Source organism: Lepeophtheirus salmonis, chromosome 4 (assembly GCF_016086655.4).
Source record: "Lepeophtheirus salmonis chromosome 4, UVic_Lsal_1.4, whole genome shotgun sequence".
Taxonomy (NCBI): domain Eukaryota; kingdom Metazoa; phylum Arthropoda; class Copepoda; order Siphonostomatoida; family Caligidae; genus Lepeophtheirus; species Lepeophtheirus salmonis.
In genome coordinates, this window is record NC_052134.2 from 28,442,270 (window position 1) to 28,460,581 (window position 18,312).

General features: G+C 29.0%; 1 protein-coding gene across 1 annotated transcript in view; it reads left to right on the plus strand.

Annotated features, from left to right (window-relative positions):
- The window catches only part of LOC121116719 (zwei Ig domain protein zig-8), a 232,638-nt gene that overhangs the window by 211,518 nt on the left and 2,808 nt on the right, over positions 1-18,312 (plus strand). The window contains exon 6 of the mRNA XM_040711017.2: positions 8,332-8,464. Within this exon, the coding sequence (XP_040566951.1) occupies positions 8,332-8,464 (133 nt within the window). The remainder of the gene's footprint in view (positions 1-8,331; positions 8,465-18,312) is intronic.

The following is an 18,312-nucleotide window of genomic DNA, read 5'->3' on the forward strand; positions in this document are numbered from 1 at the left end:
GTAGGTTTTTGTAAGTGCATTCGAAATATTTGAAGTGAGTTCGATAAAAAGTATAGCAGTGACGAATTAATCACTAATTCCTGCTATGTTAAGCGATATAAATTTTTTCAGTATATGCAGTGAAGGACAGTCTTCAAAAGCATGAAGAACCGTGTTAAACAATTTTCTACATTGAAGATATATACATCCTGATAATATTTGAAATTGTGAAGTAAATCACTGTCCATCTTTTAATTTAGAAATAAAATGTATGATTCTCTTCTTCCACGATATGGGCAGGTCCAAGATACTTTTTTTTCGATACTTAATAAGCAAATTGTTTCAACATTTCATTTCAATTTCAACATTGGGTAAAATTAACTTTATTATTAACTTTTTCTCCAAAAATATAACGCTTTTTTAAAATCAAAAACTGATAAACAAAAAGATTCCTCGACTTCCTTCTTTGCAACAAGATGGTTCCATTTTATAATAATGGCAAACAAAAACACCAGAAATGTGTTGTTAATATCAAACCACTCATTTTTCTTCTTTTGGTAGCTATAAAAATATCAATGAAACTTTCCAAACACGCCTGAATCTTGCTCCTATTGCTATTTACGTTAAGTTTGCAATAAGCCTTGTTGCCCTTCAATAAATAATTATCAACATCAAAAATAATTAAAAATACCTAGCACAATTAATTAGCTCTTGTTATTTACATTCATTCATAATATTTTGTTTTTTTAAAAAATTGTAGATGAATTTTTAAGTTTACCTTTATTTTCGTCGTAAACTTTGATAATACATAAAATATGAAAATATAATTAAGTCTTGTTGGGCCAGGCACTGATTGATCCACGGATGGGTACTGGTCTACTGCCCGTAGTTGTGGACCACTGGTCGAAATGACAAATTTTTTTGTCTAAAGCAAGCATTGAGTAATTTTAAATATTACTCTTTAACAACTCCTCAATTAACTTATGATTTTAAATGGAATTAAATTAGTAAATCCGACAAAGCAAAAATAAAATTACAAGCTTCATAAGTTAAATGATACAGGAATATCGTTTGTGATATATTAAAAGTGATATCTTGAAAGGGGAAATGGTCAAAATGACAAATTTTTTTGTCCAAAGCAAGCATTGAGTAATTTTAAATATTACTCTTTAACAACTCCTCAATTAACTTATGATTTTAAATGGAATTAAATTAGTAAACCCGACAAAGCAAAAACAAAATTACAAGCTTCATAAGTTAAATGATACATGAATATCGTTTGTGATATATTAAAAAGTGATATCTTGCAGGGGGAACTATTTTACGTATACAAGGAATTTATTTTATTAAGATAACAAGTGCTTTTCGTTATTTGGATCATATCTTAGGTGTAAAGTCACTTAAGATTAAACATTTTAATCAAGAACAAATCAATCAAGAAATAATAAGATCAAACAATTTCAAGAGTTATATTTAAAAAAAATGAAATTGTTTATATTTTGAAATAAGAAGGAGCATATTAAAATGTTTGAGAAACACTGCCATACCGATAATGATGAAATTGTTCTTGTTGTGACACATATCGACAAATATTTAGAATTAATCTTAAGTATTATATTTATTATGTATGCTACAATACAAGAAGAATAAATTGCATATATATATCCAATAATATATATGAATGCAAATAATATTATTTTCATCTAAGGCATTTCCTAATAGTATTTACTTGCATACCTCTTTGATCGTAAAATTTCCGCAATTTAATTGTGTTATGAATAAGACATAATGGTCATTATTAATTAATGAACATTATTTTAAAAAAAAGTATAGGTTTAATTTCAGTGATTACATTTAATCATAAAAATGACTTTTATAATATAAATGATAGTATATGTCCACTTTGGGAGAGTACAAGTTCCTTTTATTTTAATCAGTATTCAAAAATATTTTTTCAAACAACAAATCTTCCATATTTTAATTTTCTTTTTTTCTGTTTTTCATAAACATATTTATCATTGTTTCACAAAAAACTCTGAATTTAATTACAATTTTAAAAATTGAAAAATTACAAGACATTAAAAATAAAAAGGCCATTTTTTCGTACTTGCAAAACATTTTTTTCGACTCAGGAAATTAACAGAAAAAAATTTAAATATTTTTCTTAATATAAATTATGTAGCTAAAAATAGTAATTTATGATTGTGTATTAAATATAGACTTTTGAAGGCAAAAAATTAAAAATTAAGAAGATGTTTCAGTTACTAAAATTATTTAATTACTTCAGCAAGGTTAGGATCTCATACAGCTAAAGATCTAAAAAAATATTCCTTATTCTTTTTACTTTACATTTTCTTACAAATACTTTAAAGTATTCTCTTGAAAAATAAAAATATTTTAAGTGCAATTCTTTATTTATTTTGATAATGCCGTGTTAGAATAAATTTGTATTTTTAATCGAGGTTAAGTGAATTGACTTAACTGTTTTGGTTTTAAATCCTTCCTTTGTTTTTTTCTTTTGATTTGTTATATTTTTCTTTTTTTAACGTGAGAACTTAGGTAATCAACCATGCCTACAAAAATATAATAATATTAGTTTTATTTTATATAATAAGTGCAACCTCATCAACACTATGTGTAATAATTTGATTCCAAAAAATTGCATTATGTAATTACAATTTAAAATAAAAATTAAATTTTCTTATAATAATAACAAATTTTATTTGATTAAATCTCGAAAGTCATATTTTTAAGATTAATTTCAAATGAAGATTAAATTTTTCTTGATATTTTTTATTTTTTACATTTGAATTGATAATTACGAGTGCAAAATGGAGTGAATATTTAAAAAAAGATACAAAATATAAATTAGGTAATAACAATTATTATTAAACTTTTTTTTCATGTTTTTTTGGTGATATCCATATACATAAACTATATTCATTTCTGTAAGAATCACCTTGGTGCAAGCATACACACACTGAATTCAAGAGAATTCTCCAAAGCACGTTTTCCATGAGCTACTGCCATTCCATCAACTGTTTATTATGTAATTAAATATGTTTTATTTTGGGGATACTTAACTCATTTAACTAACTATATTATAAAAATATGTCAACATATTGAAGCTTAGAAATGTACTTATTAGGCCCCAAAAGAAGAAGCTTTGTCTCAAAGAAAGTCATTTTTATGTTTCTCGACATAAAATCAATCAGAATCATTTTATTTCAATCTTAAGGCAAAAAAAAAAAAGAAGTAGATTTTTGTTTTTCAACTTTTTGTTTGTTTTATATAATTTAATAATGAAGAGATTCTTTTTTATATTAATAACATAAATTACTATAAAAATCCTAGTATTTTAACATATATAGTAATATAATTCTGCACACGACACAAAGTATTGTTTTTAAAACTTAGCATTGATTAATGATTTACTAAAAAGTGATGTATATATTTTAAATATTTATAGTTAGATATGTATATTTAAAGAAGGAAAAGATACATTTTGAAAAAGTAAAAACTCAAAAGTTGGTTAATTAATATGGAAAATCTTATTCTTTTGAATTTATACCAAAAATTAAAGCATATTTTTTTGTTTTCTACATAATAAAAGAATCAATAATTTAGTGCAAAAAAATTGTAAAAAAATAGTTTTCTTTTATAGTTTTTTTGTTCCTAATTTATTTATTGATTATTATTATAGGAATTATATATCCTCATGAGAGTGATAATCAGATATGGTGACAAAAATAATTCTGAAAATGTCTCCCGACTAACAAACTTTTGAAATATGTACAACGAAGTATATGGATATTTTTAAGTACAAGTCTTTTGAAGTTATGAAATTTGTGATAATTAATTCTCACTTTCTCAAGTAAAAGTTCCCCTGAGCTATTTATGCATATAATAGAAGAGTTGATTATGCTTTGCTGCATTAATGATAATAAAATTTATAGAAAAGAAGAACATATTAATTTTTCTTAGTCTATAATAGTCTTCAACTTTCTTCTTAATGACAGCAGACACACAAAAGTAACTAGATATTTGGAAGTGTGGCTTGATGTGTCTTGTACTATATTAATAATTCAGCCTTATAATTAGATTGAGAATTCAGTTCTTTGTTTTCCATGCAAATAAATGACACATAAGGCGTCAAATCAATGACGTGTTTTTTAAGAATAGGAAACGGTCTTCAGTAGACTTTTGAAGGAGCTGGCTTTAAGAATTTCAATAAACTATTGTTTTTCTTCACGCTCTATTTTATTCCATTAACTACATTATTTTAAAAAAGCTTCTCAATTCTTGTATAAGTATACAGTGAGTTCATAAGAGATCAAAAACGACTCATATGTATTTGAGCCAAAAATGATAAAGTAACAGATTTTTGATGTTAAAGGATATTAAACACAATTCCTTATATTTAAATAAAAGGAGATGAAATTAATTGGATAAGGCATGATAACCTCTTCTAAAAGGGATGACCCTGACCATCAAGAATATTTTATTGACATAAACGGATGTTAGATATGAATATAATGGAACTCTGGGTGTACAATACATCAAAATATCCGGATGTAATACATAAAAGATCAATTCAAATCATTTGCATTGTCTTACAAGTAATTTATTCAATGAATATATCATAATTCTGACTAAAGTTTATCCCTTTAGCTATTTCCCCAAAAAATTTAAAAGAAATTATTTATCCTACTTTTACCTTGTATTATAGTTTAAATTTAAGCAGTTCTCTTGCTTAAATATGTAAATTATATAATACATTAGATCTGTAAGTGTGCGTAAAACTTGCAAAACAAAAAGTGTACAAAGAAGAACTGAGAAATGACTACTTCGACCTAAAGCTTATAAAATATGTCCTTGAAAGCGTGATTAGATTTTTTACTTGTCAATCAGCATTGGCTTTTTTATTTTCAAAACTTGCTATCATTGTTATTTAACTCTTGAGAAGGGAACATCTCAGTATAAAGAAATAACTCGTTTGTATGTTCATGAAAGACGGAGAGTAATAGTGAGGGTGTGCTTGGAGATATCAGAAGAGGAGTCCAAACTTTACCTCCGAGAATTTTTGAGGTGGAGCAACCGATGAAAAGTTCCTGTAAATATTGAGAAAATATCTTTTATGATTTTTCGAGGCGGTGCTATTGATCTTGGAGATAAGAAGAGTGTGGGTGGCTTTAAGATCTTGGAGTCGAACATCTTCTAATATGAAATTCAGCACTCAAATATACAATAATGTTAGAATAGGAAACCTAGCGCTTGGGTTTGTTAAAAGGAGTTTAAAAACCAGAAATATAAAGCTGATGAAGAAGCTTTATGAAGAATATGTCATGCCTATTATAATCTACGCTTCTCGGTTGTGGAATCTAATGTATAGAAAGTAAATTAGAGCTCTTGAAAATGTACATAAACGCTTTATTAAGATGGTATACGCGATATATCCTATGAGTTTGTTTATATCTAAACCAACCTCTAAACCGGGTTGTTGTCGCTTGAAAAGAGGAGGAAACTTCAGGATGTAGTTATGATGTTAAAAGTTATTAATGGACTGACTCATTTTAATATCAAACCCAAAGTATGTAGTAAGGTGAACAACACTCAGTTTTATTCTGATTTTTACTTAGTTCAGCCATCGGCAAATACTAATTACCTCCAACATAGCTTTTTTAATCGAACTATATGGATATGGAACAGTCTCCCCGAAGAGATGAGAAGAACGTCTTCACTTTGCGGATTTAAGGGACTTTTAAAAAAATAATCCACATCTACTTTAATTCCACATCACATTATATCATTTCATTTTACCATATTATTTTATTAGATTTTATCATATTGTTTTATTATAATTTATCATAATGATTATAATAATTTATCATAATGTATTATTATATTTTATCATGAGTCGACAATCTTGGGGTAGTTTTTAGCCACTAGTCGAAACCAAAAAATAAATAATTAAATATATACTTGTAAACCCTTGTAGGACTAGGAGTAGAATTGAGAATGTACATCTAAGTAATTCCAACTTATAATTCCTTGGTACATACAGAGTGGGATTTGTGTTTATTGTCTTCTTTTCACATCTGCTTGCAGCTGATGCAAAAAAAATGTCATGACAACTAAACTGCTCAACATTCTTGAAATTATTAAAACTTAAGAAGTAAATTTTCTGTGTTTTATATTTCTACAAAAAGGCGAAACAAGTTTTATGAATCACTGACTATGACATAACATAAAGTAAAAGGGCAGTTTTTAAACCCTTCGTCGTTATTTTAATGAAAAAAGTATTTTTTTTCATTTAACCCTTTAACGTCCAATTTTTTCCTTAAAAATGATTTATATTTTTATTACTTTTTTCTGTTGTTGAAGGACAAATTAAGCTTTGGTGACTTTTAGATTATAACCATATTATGGAAGAAGTAATGAAATGGGACCACAGAGTAAAATGTTATCATAAAAAATAAAACAAGACATAATGGTTCATTTGGCCACATGAGGGACTATACTCAATTAATCCTCTTAATGCACTATGTTACTAGAACAAATAAAAAGTAATTTATTTTGTAATAGAAACTGTAAAAAACTCACATTTTACCAATAATCTCTTGGTCATATTTATATGGATATAACCTATCACAATATCTTTATATGATAAGAAACTATTTCTTATGAAGACTAAAAAATATTTGGATATACAGGATATTTGCATAAAGTCTTTCTTTGAGCTATTTCTGAGAGGCAGATTCCATCTAGCCTCACGTCTTGCACTCGTAATTACTTATTTGTATGCCCAATTTTTTTTTCTGACCTCGCTTCAGTTCCACAATAGAATAGATATCTGCATAGCTATTCCCAAACACTATTCTAGTTCATCTCATTTTAACGCTTGGGTTATTTCGATCTATTTGGGCTGAATAAACAATCGATTGTTCACAGATCTTGTCCAGAACGTCAATAGGAATGAAACTCTTGAAATAATCAATTTCGGACATATCACCATTCTTTTTTTTCTTTCTATTTATAATTTTCCTGAGTCGGGACATCCTTCCACAGTTTTCATTTGAGCCCATATTTTTTTTTGGATTTATTTAGGGTTCAGTCTCTTCAATCTTGTCGTCAGGAAATTCCTAGCTAGGCAGGAAATAGTATGGATCCCGAAAATCAAGATCCAACCCATCAGAGTCTGAGTCATTATTGCATGCAATATTTGCAATGAAGCTCTGAATGTGCGTAGATTTTACGTTTTTTGAGTAAAAAGGACCAAAAGTGATAGAGTTTGAAAAACCTAAACACAAAATGGGAAGAATAATTATAATTTTTTTGTCTACATGCCTAATAGGACTGTTTCAAATAACCAATCAAATTCCTGGATGGTACTGTACAGTCCTATTAAAAAAATAGGAGTGAAATATAATAGGAAAGTCTTATTTACACTTCTGGTATATGTCTGGATTCTATATACTTTTTTACTTAATAATCTCACCTGGTTTTTTTGGCTTAATTGCTCAAAAACAGATTGATGAAATATTCATACAAAATTCACTAACAGGCTATCAAGGAAAAGTTTCAACTAACAAAGAAATGTGAAATAATAATCAAAGTGTAATCATACGCATAATTATAACAAAGTCATGTTCAGTCATATAACAGAACTAAAGAACGGCTAGTTTTATATTTAGAAGCATTTTTTTAAACTGGACCAAACCCTTTAACGTCAAGGTAGACCATCTAGACATTAAAGGTTTAAATAGCAGAATATATACTTAAATTACAAAGATGTTTTTTAGAAGTAATAAAGTATTATTTTTATAATATTAATTAATTCCTAAATATAGGATGTCACATGCCTCTTTAAAAAAAAAGAAGCTTTGATTACTTTAGACTAATACATAAGTTGTTTTTTTGATTAAAATATGACATATTGTTAACAAACGGCATTTTGAACTGATGGAATGTGTAGTAATTTATGAGTTATACTACCCCCCTTTTAAAGCAAAATTGATTGTCATTACACTTCCAGGTTGTTAGTATTATTGTTCTAGATTAAAATATACTAAAAATGAGGTTCAAATATCAGCAAATAGAAAGTTTAATTTTTTTTTTAAATTTTTTTACTATTGGCATTTCAATTCCAAAGCGAAAACTATATTTTTCTGAAAAAAACTGTATATGTATATATCATTTTATTTTGTGTATTTATAGAAAAATATTTAGTTTTTATAATCAATATCTAATATCAATGGTTTAAATTAAAGCAATACATAGATTTCAATAAAGACAAATAAAATAATTTTTCATTTCCAAAATTATTTTTTTGTATATTTTTCTTTATTTTAGGTCCTTGAAACTAGAGGGGAGGAAATCACAAGCACCTTAACAATAGAAAAAGCAGACATGCTCCATACCGGAAAGTTTACTTGTGCACCATCCTATGCAAAACCTGATTTTGTGACTGTTCACGTGATTGACAGTAAGTATACATATATTAATTATCAAATAATAAAGAGACTCTAAGGAAAGAGATGAAAAGACAATTGGAATAATAGAAAATAAAATAAAAATGCTTACATTAAGTTTATACATTTTTACATAATGCATCATAATAGAATAACAATGAATATGGGTGATAAATTTGTAAAGAGAGAAGAGAATGAAACTTAATTTTGTTTCTACAAATATTCAATGAATAATAATGATTTAATACAAAAGATGAACCTACAAATAAATACTTTAAATATGGAAAACACAACTACTGGTTATTTTGTTTTTTTTCTATTTGTAGAATAGCCATAAAATGAAATTATAAGAAATTGTCTTAGGAAAAAAATATAATTTATTTTTTATTCTGTGAAATAAAATAAACAGACCAACAGACTTAGAAAAATAATTTTTTTATGTTGTTTCTTGACAAGGCGGAATCTCAAAAAATATTTATAAAATAAATCTGAATCAGATTGATAGAGAAAGGAGTGGATGAGACTTATAATATTTATAGAAATATATGGTATATGATTATCAGTGATGTAAATTCAATGATTTTTTTAGTGTCCGTTTTTTGTAGAATTGGAAATCAGAAGAATTTAGTTTATTTTCCTTTGCAGTTGTGATCATTATTTAATTCCTGCGTAGTAAGCATTTATTCCTAATTAGATTAATATTTTTATACTTGACTATACTTTAATGTATGATCATAAAAGACGGAACATAGTCCTGAGGATTTATTGCAGAGTTATAATTGTAAGTTGTTGTTTCTTTACTCAGAGTGGAATTGGGACAGCTATTGGAGTTTTTCTTGAACATGTCATTGTTTGTTTCCTTTTCTCTATCATCCCTTGTCACAGCTGATTGTAGTTGATCTCATCTAATGCATTCTTTAAATTGTCAGGATTACTTCGTTGAGTTTTGGTTTCACTTTTCTTAATATGCCCATTATATACAGATTGTTTTAATTCATTTTCCTTCTTCATATTATGACAAATCAACTCTTAGCACTTGATATTTATGTCATTAATAATTCAATTTATGTAAAACTATGATGTCTCAATTTATCTGTTTCAACATAAATAATATGAATGTAGGGGTGAAAAAAGAATGGATGAGAGACACTGTAGTCCTTTATCTAGATATATACCCAAAAAATGTTGTCGATGGAGCTTGCGTAAGGGTTGTGCGGGGCGGCGGGGATAAAAGAGTAAAAAAAGAGTTCAAAATAACTCAAAAAACTCATTCAAAACATTGTTGTTACATAAGAGACAGGTTTCTTCATTATTTGTGTCAAAAGTGGCCTTTTCACTCTCACGAGGCTCTTTCCGACCACTTTTTTTATAGTTTTCTGAGCGGTCTTGTCAAAAACCCCGAGATCTCTTGCATGAGCCCTCATACACTTCAGAAGATTAGCACGGGCTATTTAATTTACCTCCTTCAGGTCCAGTTTTGACTTTATGACAGAGTATTTTTTCTTCTCCAAAGTTCGGACTTGCTGAAGACTGAGACAGTGGTTCTAGAGACGCCAAACTGCCATTAGTGTGTGAATGAAAAGTCGTTGATTAAGTTCAAGTGCCATTTTCTCGACTTGTACTTAAGCTAGGAAGCTAACAGTTGTTATACTTTGTAAATAATTGTTTAAGCTTTAATAAATACAAATATGAATTATTTTCAACTTCTTAAGATTAATTTATTATTGGACAAGTAAGTGTTCCAATTTCCAAGGGACACCCAGTGTGTCCTCCAATAAGGGATGGGAAGCCAAACCGAAAAGACAGATGAGAATTCAAAACTAAGTTTTCTTCCTAGCTATACTACTAAACCAGGCTCCACTGCACCATTTTTGAATGTAAAGGTTTTAATTATTCTTAACAAAAAGAAGATGATGCTTAATGCTATTGCTTAATACTTAATCCTAGTTATAAAAACAGATAGTATTTTTATCGAATGTAACCTTCCTATTTATAATTGCTAGTCTGTGGAGCAACATCTCCATCAATAAGTACATCACCATGTCATTCTAATTTTATTATGACAAATAATTCTGATAATATCCAATAATTATATTCAAGTAGTAACATCATTGTTTCATCATCAGTAATCTGTAGAAATGTATCATTTATGATGGTCCTATTATTTTTAGGTCCAAACTTAGGGTGAAATACTTGTGCTATTGCAGAAAATATTCCGTTTAATTATGGTTAGGATCCGGATCCCAAAGTTCTGGTACATAAAATTTAATCAAATACATATATACCTTTAAAATCCGAACCGATCAAGCCTAAATATAATTTACTTAAATATGGATAAATTGATCTGTTGTGCCAGTCCTTATTTCGGTCCAGTTAATCTCACCTTTGTACAGTCCAATCTCACTTAATGAGGTTGAAAATTATCCCTCGTGATGTCAATAAATTTTTTTCAAATTATTCCGTCATATGATAAGAAAAACTATTTAACTTAGTAAAAAATTAAAATGTTGGTTTTATATTTCGTTATTAAAAAAAAGGAATATTTATTTAAAGATATGTTCAAAGCTTTTAAAACATATATCATAATACATCTTATGGCTTTAAATAACATTGATTGTTTAAAATAATTTAAAAGATATGATAAGACCAGTTCCAAGGACCAATAGCACCAGGCCAAAGATTCAGACTCTACGGAATAAATAAAAACCAACACAACACCAGCTGGATGTAACAAATATATTAAGTAAATATTTTTTGGGGGGATTTTCTTCTTGTTTGATTTTTATTCAATATTAATGTATGTTAATGCGCCATATATGAACAGAGTTGGATTGCAAAGCTTACCTAGCATGAATTAATTATCAAAACATGATTTTTATTGAATCACAAATAAACTCAAAGCAAAATTTTGATATGTTTAAATACCATATCTATCCATATTTTTCATACAAAATGTTCTCCTTAATAAGCAACAATAGCCTCAACATAACCAAAAACAGATTTTAACCTCTTGACGATAAAGGCAGTCTTTTGTTACAAGAGTACACTAAAAATTTAAGAATATATAAACAATAAAAAAAAACTCAAAAAGAAAAAATGCAATGCTCTATATGTTTATCAGTCTATATGATTTATAAGACACCCTAACAACAAACAATAAAATAAAATACCCAAAAAGTCAGATATATAAAAATAATAACTACTAAATGGCCTATGTTTATTAATTTAAAAACTTCTCTAGAAAACCACTTAAAAGAACCATGATGATAATACGACAAATGTATAATTGGAGGAGATTATAGAAGTAAAAACATGGTAACACTGATAAAAATATGGAATAAAATGATAAAGTTGAATATAAAAGGGAAATCTTCCATGAATCATCTAGAAAATTCGCTTCCTGGAGGAAAAATTACTTCAATAAAACTTGCATCAGGCAAAATATCGGAGGATCCAGAGAAAACATCCGAAGAAGGTTTGAGATTTTTTTCAAATTATCTAGACTATGGTACTTCTGTTTGAGGTGGAAGTTGTTGAAAGATCCAACAAAATAAAAACCCATGTTTTTTCAAAGTTGGGATCCTGCAAGAATTATTTAAATCGTGATATATTTTAAAAATAGACTCACCCATCTCTGAAAAATAAATTAAAAAGGTCATCCAAGATTATGACAAAAAAGTTAAAAACCCTGGCCAATCAGGGGGGTTGCTTATTGAATTTTTAAAAAAATTTAAAAATTTACTTCCTCCAATCCTCAAATAAATATTGAATTGTAGATTTTCCCGGATTATCACATACATTATATCAACGGATCAGAAAGAGATTGGATCAGATCTGAGCGTCATTGCTACTAGAGGATATACCGCACTCTGTACAAGATGGTAAATACTAGGGGTCGGCAACCTATGGCACGTAGAGGCATATTCAGTGGCACGCTCAAATTAGAACATATTCCTGTTGTTTGTGTATGCATTTTTATCATTATTGTTGATAGTGGCACACTCATTGAAAGAAATGTTGAAGTTGCCACTCCATATTTCAAAGGTTGCCTAACCCTGGTATAGAATAATCTGAATCATCCAATTACATTATAGTTTTTGTTGCTTTCGAAAAGGCATTCGATACTGTCTCACACAAGTTTGTTATTGAACAGCTACATATGTACGAACTGCCTAATAGGTTTGTTAACATGATTTGGACCATCATTAGGAACTCATCAACGAGCATTGATATTCCCAGTACTCATTCTAATTTTGTGTTCAGCGTGGAGGTTGGTAAGGAGATTTCCTATCGCCATCCCTCTTTCTGAATCAATGGATTAAACGAGATTAATATCTACATCTCCAGCATTGAAGGTCAAATATAAATAAAAAGTTAATGAAGTGCTTATTATATGCTGACAATTCAGGAATTCCAAAATATTTCGAATCTCTCCATCAAAATCGAGAAGACTAGGAATTTATCAAAGTGTGGCAACTATCTTAAGACATATGATGTTCTTAGCGAGGTATGTTTTATTAAGTCTTTCTCACTTGTAGGTATTGAAGTTTCTAAATATAGTGCCGATGCTGAGAGAAGAAATGAATTTAAAAAAATTATTTTCTGTACATAAAAGTGTCAGATATTTCAGTAATACTCTACTCAATTGATATGAAGAATTGTGGGGCTGGGATATCAATAATCTCCCAAAAACATTCCATCTGCTGAGATACGTGCCTTTTTCAAAGATATTATGTAAAAGCATATATATTTATTAAAGGAAGATTTAGTATCGGAGTATGCAGGAGCATACTTTTCAAAGCCGAGGATTAATTCTCCAACAACTCGCTTGGGTATTGCTTCTACACAACATAAAAAGTATATCTGAATCTTTCGTGGTTAAAACGAGTCAGAAGCTCTGGTGACTTTAGGACAATTAAGTTGAAAACAAAATTATTCTACCAAAAGATTGTTTTTCAATTTGCTGAACAGATATATATGGGTCTATCTAAGATGTTTTTACTTGTGAAAATATCGGGTCCTCATAGGAGGAAGATGTGCTCACTATGAAGCTCTATCATTGATGGTGTCCTTCTTTTATTAGGTTCAAACAAACCAATTAATTATAATCCCCGACTGAACAGTACGAGTTAGTTCCTTATTTGTGTAGAATGACTTCTACATTCCAATATATATCCGACTGGATCCCCGTGTTGAATAACTTATTTCTATCCCAGGGAACACATTAGATGTTCTCTTTACGAGATTTCAAAAGTAATTATCTCGGCCCTCCGATCCCTGCATTCATTGCATTAGTAGTCGTTACTCACAAAATGATAAGGCAAGCTTCGATTATTATAATTTAGAAATTAATATGATTTGATGAGTCAGGGAGTTGTTAAATCTCCTCTAAAGTTATATTCATTTCTTTAATTATATATAAAGTACTTCCATCTCTTTCTTTTTCAATAGAAGTTGAACTAAATGCCTGCACGATTTAATTCATTTTATACAGTGCTCATTACATATCATATTCCCTTTTTGTTCTTTATACTGTATTGGTACCAGGTGGACCATTTAAATCTGAACACTAACTTATTCAATAATTAAATAAGTTTTAGTGATTGAAATTAATTCATATTTCGATTCTAATTCATTAAAGCATAAGCAATTAGCTACAAATCAAAACAAACCGGAGCTCTCTAGCTTACGTACTAGTCGAGAAAATGACACTGTCCAGAGAGCTATAAAAAAAGTGGGTGGAGAGGCCACATTTGACACAAACAATGAAACAACCATATCCGCTGTTGCAAGACTCTTTAGAATTAGTTTTTTGAGTTCTTTTGTACTATTTTTTTCTTTACACTTTCGCCCCCCCCCTCTACGCTAAGTCAAAGGACTACATCCTAAGTGGGTGCTTGTTCTTCAACCGCCGCATAAAAGCCATAATTGCCACTTAGGGCGGCTACATCAGATACGCATCTATTTATTGCATTAATTTTGTTACTTAATAAATTATGTCTTCTTAAATTTTAAAATTCAATGTGTTGAGATTTTAATGAACCACTCGGTATTATTTGCATATATATATATATAGAATAGGAGGAAAAGAAGTATTAATATTGACGACGGAGAATAAATTATACTGTATATTTTGGTGTAAATGAGGTGATTCCTTGTTAGTAACACTTTTGTTGTTTTCTATTGTAGAATATTTACTCTCTAACTAACCACAGAGCTTCCATAAATTCATTCTTTTAACTGAATGTACAAGGTGAAGTTTGCAAAGACAAGAACAAAAAGTTGCATACGTCATAAGGGAAATGATAAAGTGAGGCCATTTTTACTGGTATAATTTTTTAGATGTTTGATGGAAGATTTCCCTTTTATATTCAACTCTATCATTTTATTCCATATTCTTATCAGTGTTCCCATGTTTTTACTTCTATAATCTCCTCCAATTATACATTTGTCGTATTATCATCATGGTTCTTTTAAGTGATTTTCTAGAGAAGTTTTTAAATTCATAATACAATATATTCATCAATCACAAGACGAAGGTTTGAACAGCTTGATATTAGCGATGGCATGGAACATGCAGATCGAAACGTCATTTTTAAGAACCCATTCACTGACACACGTCAAAAATGGCTGGGGTACAGACTGAGGACCTCCTGGATTTTTACTAAAAAGCCCTGGGAAGATACTAAGGAGAGAAATGGTTATTTTTGCAGAAAAGAATTGGAGACTTTTATAATTTATTCTACCAATAATAGATTGAGTCCCTTAGAATGGCTCATTATAACATCCTCACGATATAAAAGGATAGGTGGAAAATTGAGTGGCTCACCTCCAAAATAAAATGTTTAATATATAAAGTGGAGCACAAGAACCAAGAGGTACCTTTCGGGTTCCATGATTACGTCTCTAAGGCAATAATAAGCTTAAATCCCTTCCCCATTGATGGGATATTTAATACACAATGTTTTAAAATGTTGATTAATAATTATTTGTCTGCACTAGCTCGAGATCTTTCCTTTATGATATGATTTATTTATCAGATCTCTGGATTTGCCGGTCTTTTTTTTATACTTGTGTCGTATACCTAAATTTAATGAAGCATGCAGTGATCGTTTCTTCTTTTTATGTTTTTTTAAAAAAATTAGAACATAATAATAATATTTTCAGTGTTTTATAAACGTATTGTTTAAAATGAATAAATATATAAAAACCATAGTAAATAAAAAATAAAATATTCGATCACTTATCAGTCTACATGATTTATAAAAGATACCAACAACAAAAAACATAATAAAATACCCCAAAAGTCAGAAAGATATCAATGGGCACCGCTAAATGGCCTATTTGTGTGACTTTATAAAGTTCTCTAGAAAATACCTTACAAGAACCACTACTTTGTCGTACGTCAATGTCCTTTTGGATTTTCAAATCTAAAGCCATAGCTCTTGAAACTGCCAGAATAAGTATTTGTTCATTTAAAGTCAACTTTTCTTATCGTTCAACTTTGAGTTAAGTATGGGAAACCCGATCGCGTTAGCCTTCTTGAAAGGAATTAACTTATTTTTGGGTAGCCCAAAATTCACTATGGCCGAATATGGTTAGTTACTTCAATTTGTTGGTTCCCATTCTGTAATATTACATTTGAATCAAAATAACGTCGTAGTTTTGTAAAAACAGAAGGGCATCCATAATTAATTTAATGTGTAATAATAATAATAAAATGCAATTTTTTTTTTTTTTTTTTTTTTTTTTTTTTTTTTGTAATTCTCAAAAATAAAATAAATATTGCTCCAAACATGTGTTGATATATATATATATATATATATATGTATGTATATTGGAAAGAGCACTAACAATAATAGTGTTTTCTCTATTTTTGGTCACACAACATGTTTTGTGTATGTTTATGCTCAAAAAAAAATAAAAACTAATAGTAAATATAAATTTTAAAAACAACATGTCTTCAGCAAGTTACAAGCAGGCAAGGGAATGAAGAAATGAGAAGGAGTGGAGGACCAAATAATATAGTATGTATATTGTATATATAAAACTGTAACAAAGTTGCCCTTTTTTTAACATACATAAATAAATAAAGGAAAAAAAAAGCATAACAAGAAAAACTATAATATTTTGACCTTTATTAGATTAAAGTTAGGGATGAAAGAACAACTTGTGTAATTCCTGATTACATACACGCATACGCATATCCCTGTATAACTATTGTGGGGCAGTAATATTAATATGATCTCAGGAAAAAGTCGCAATGAAAAAATTGTAGCAATAGAAATGGTAGGGGATAAAAAGGATATATATTATAAGGTTAGAGAAAATGGAACAATTCATCTAAGCTGATAAAGACTCCTCCGACTAAATGTAAAAATACAAATACAAAACTTGTTTTAATGAAAATAATATAATCAAATTTGACTCATAAATAAAATTAAGGGACACTTGATTAACAAACTCAATCACTGAAGTCTCCTATTGGCAATATGAACATTACCACCCTGGTGCAGAACTTTGCACAGCAGATAATTACTAAGCTCTGCTCTATGTTGAGTCAAGTAGTGATGATGGTAGCTTTCAGCTCTTCCTTGAAAGTGTATCAGCATCCCTAAATTTTACCCACAAGGTGCCCAAAAATAACAAGTCCAGGGGGATCAGTCAGGGCTCTTGGGAAGCCAAGAGTATTATAGCTTCTTGATGAGGATTTTGCACCTTGTCATACTCTTTATTCGATCCAAAGGCTTCATACCCTGAGGAATACTTTAATACCTAAGTCCTGCTTCATCAAGTGGTGCATAGAAGTACTCATCATAACAATTCCCTGTTATCAATTAAAATGAGACATGATAGATGACTGAAATTGAATAAACATAATATCTGGCAAAAGCATTGATATGCACTTCCTGAGACAAAAGATGCAGTTGACTGTGAAGAGTCAAAATACTGAAAAAGGCACATTTCTTGGATTATAACAGAGAGAAAATAACTGTTTTGGCTAATTTTATGCTTGTTTGTGAATAAAGAAGTGATTTATAAAATGAGTAATCCCTCTTGTCGAAAATAATTAATAACTGAAATATGATTTTGTCTCTTTCATTCAAATCTCTGTCGTGCTTTTTATTTATTTTTTATAATTGTTGATACGTTTTATATCATAATAAAAGAATTTTCCAAATTTGTCAATTTTCACATTATTTTTGCCTTGCCCTTTTTTCTTGACAAGTTATTCATATAGTCTATAGAAGCATTATTTCATTCTTTAGTTATTTGGTCAAGTTCCGTTTTTATACCGATCCTATTAGTCCTTAGGACTGTCAGTACTAGAACTGATTGAAAAAGAAAAAATAAACATATAAGTGATTTTCTCAGAGACAGATCTTTATAAGTTTTTAGAAGTAACATATAGGAATTAACGAAGCTGGACTGCAGTCTTCCATCCTAAATAAGAACCAACACAACACTTATTTTTATTACTGTTGTGTTGGTCCTTATTTTTCCGGTGCAGTCCGGTATGAGGACTGGTCGTAACAGTCCTTGGACATGTTTTTAACAAAATAGTTCCATAGGACTGTCAGTATTAGAACTAATTTAAAAAAAAAAAAAAGTGATGGGACGTTATTAAAAACATAACTCTATGAGTATTAGGAACTTCTATGTGCCACTAAGCTGGAATAGTCGGATACTAATTTGAACTGGATGCAGGCTCTGCATTTTTGTAATAAATAGCTTAACATTTAAAACCTTAGAATGTTAAGTTATTGAAAGAAAATAGAAAAATCACCGGTCACACAACTGTCAACAAATAAATTATATTGTAGTTAATAAATGTCCTACAAATTAAATAAAGCTTTTAAAG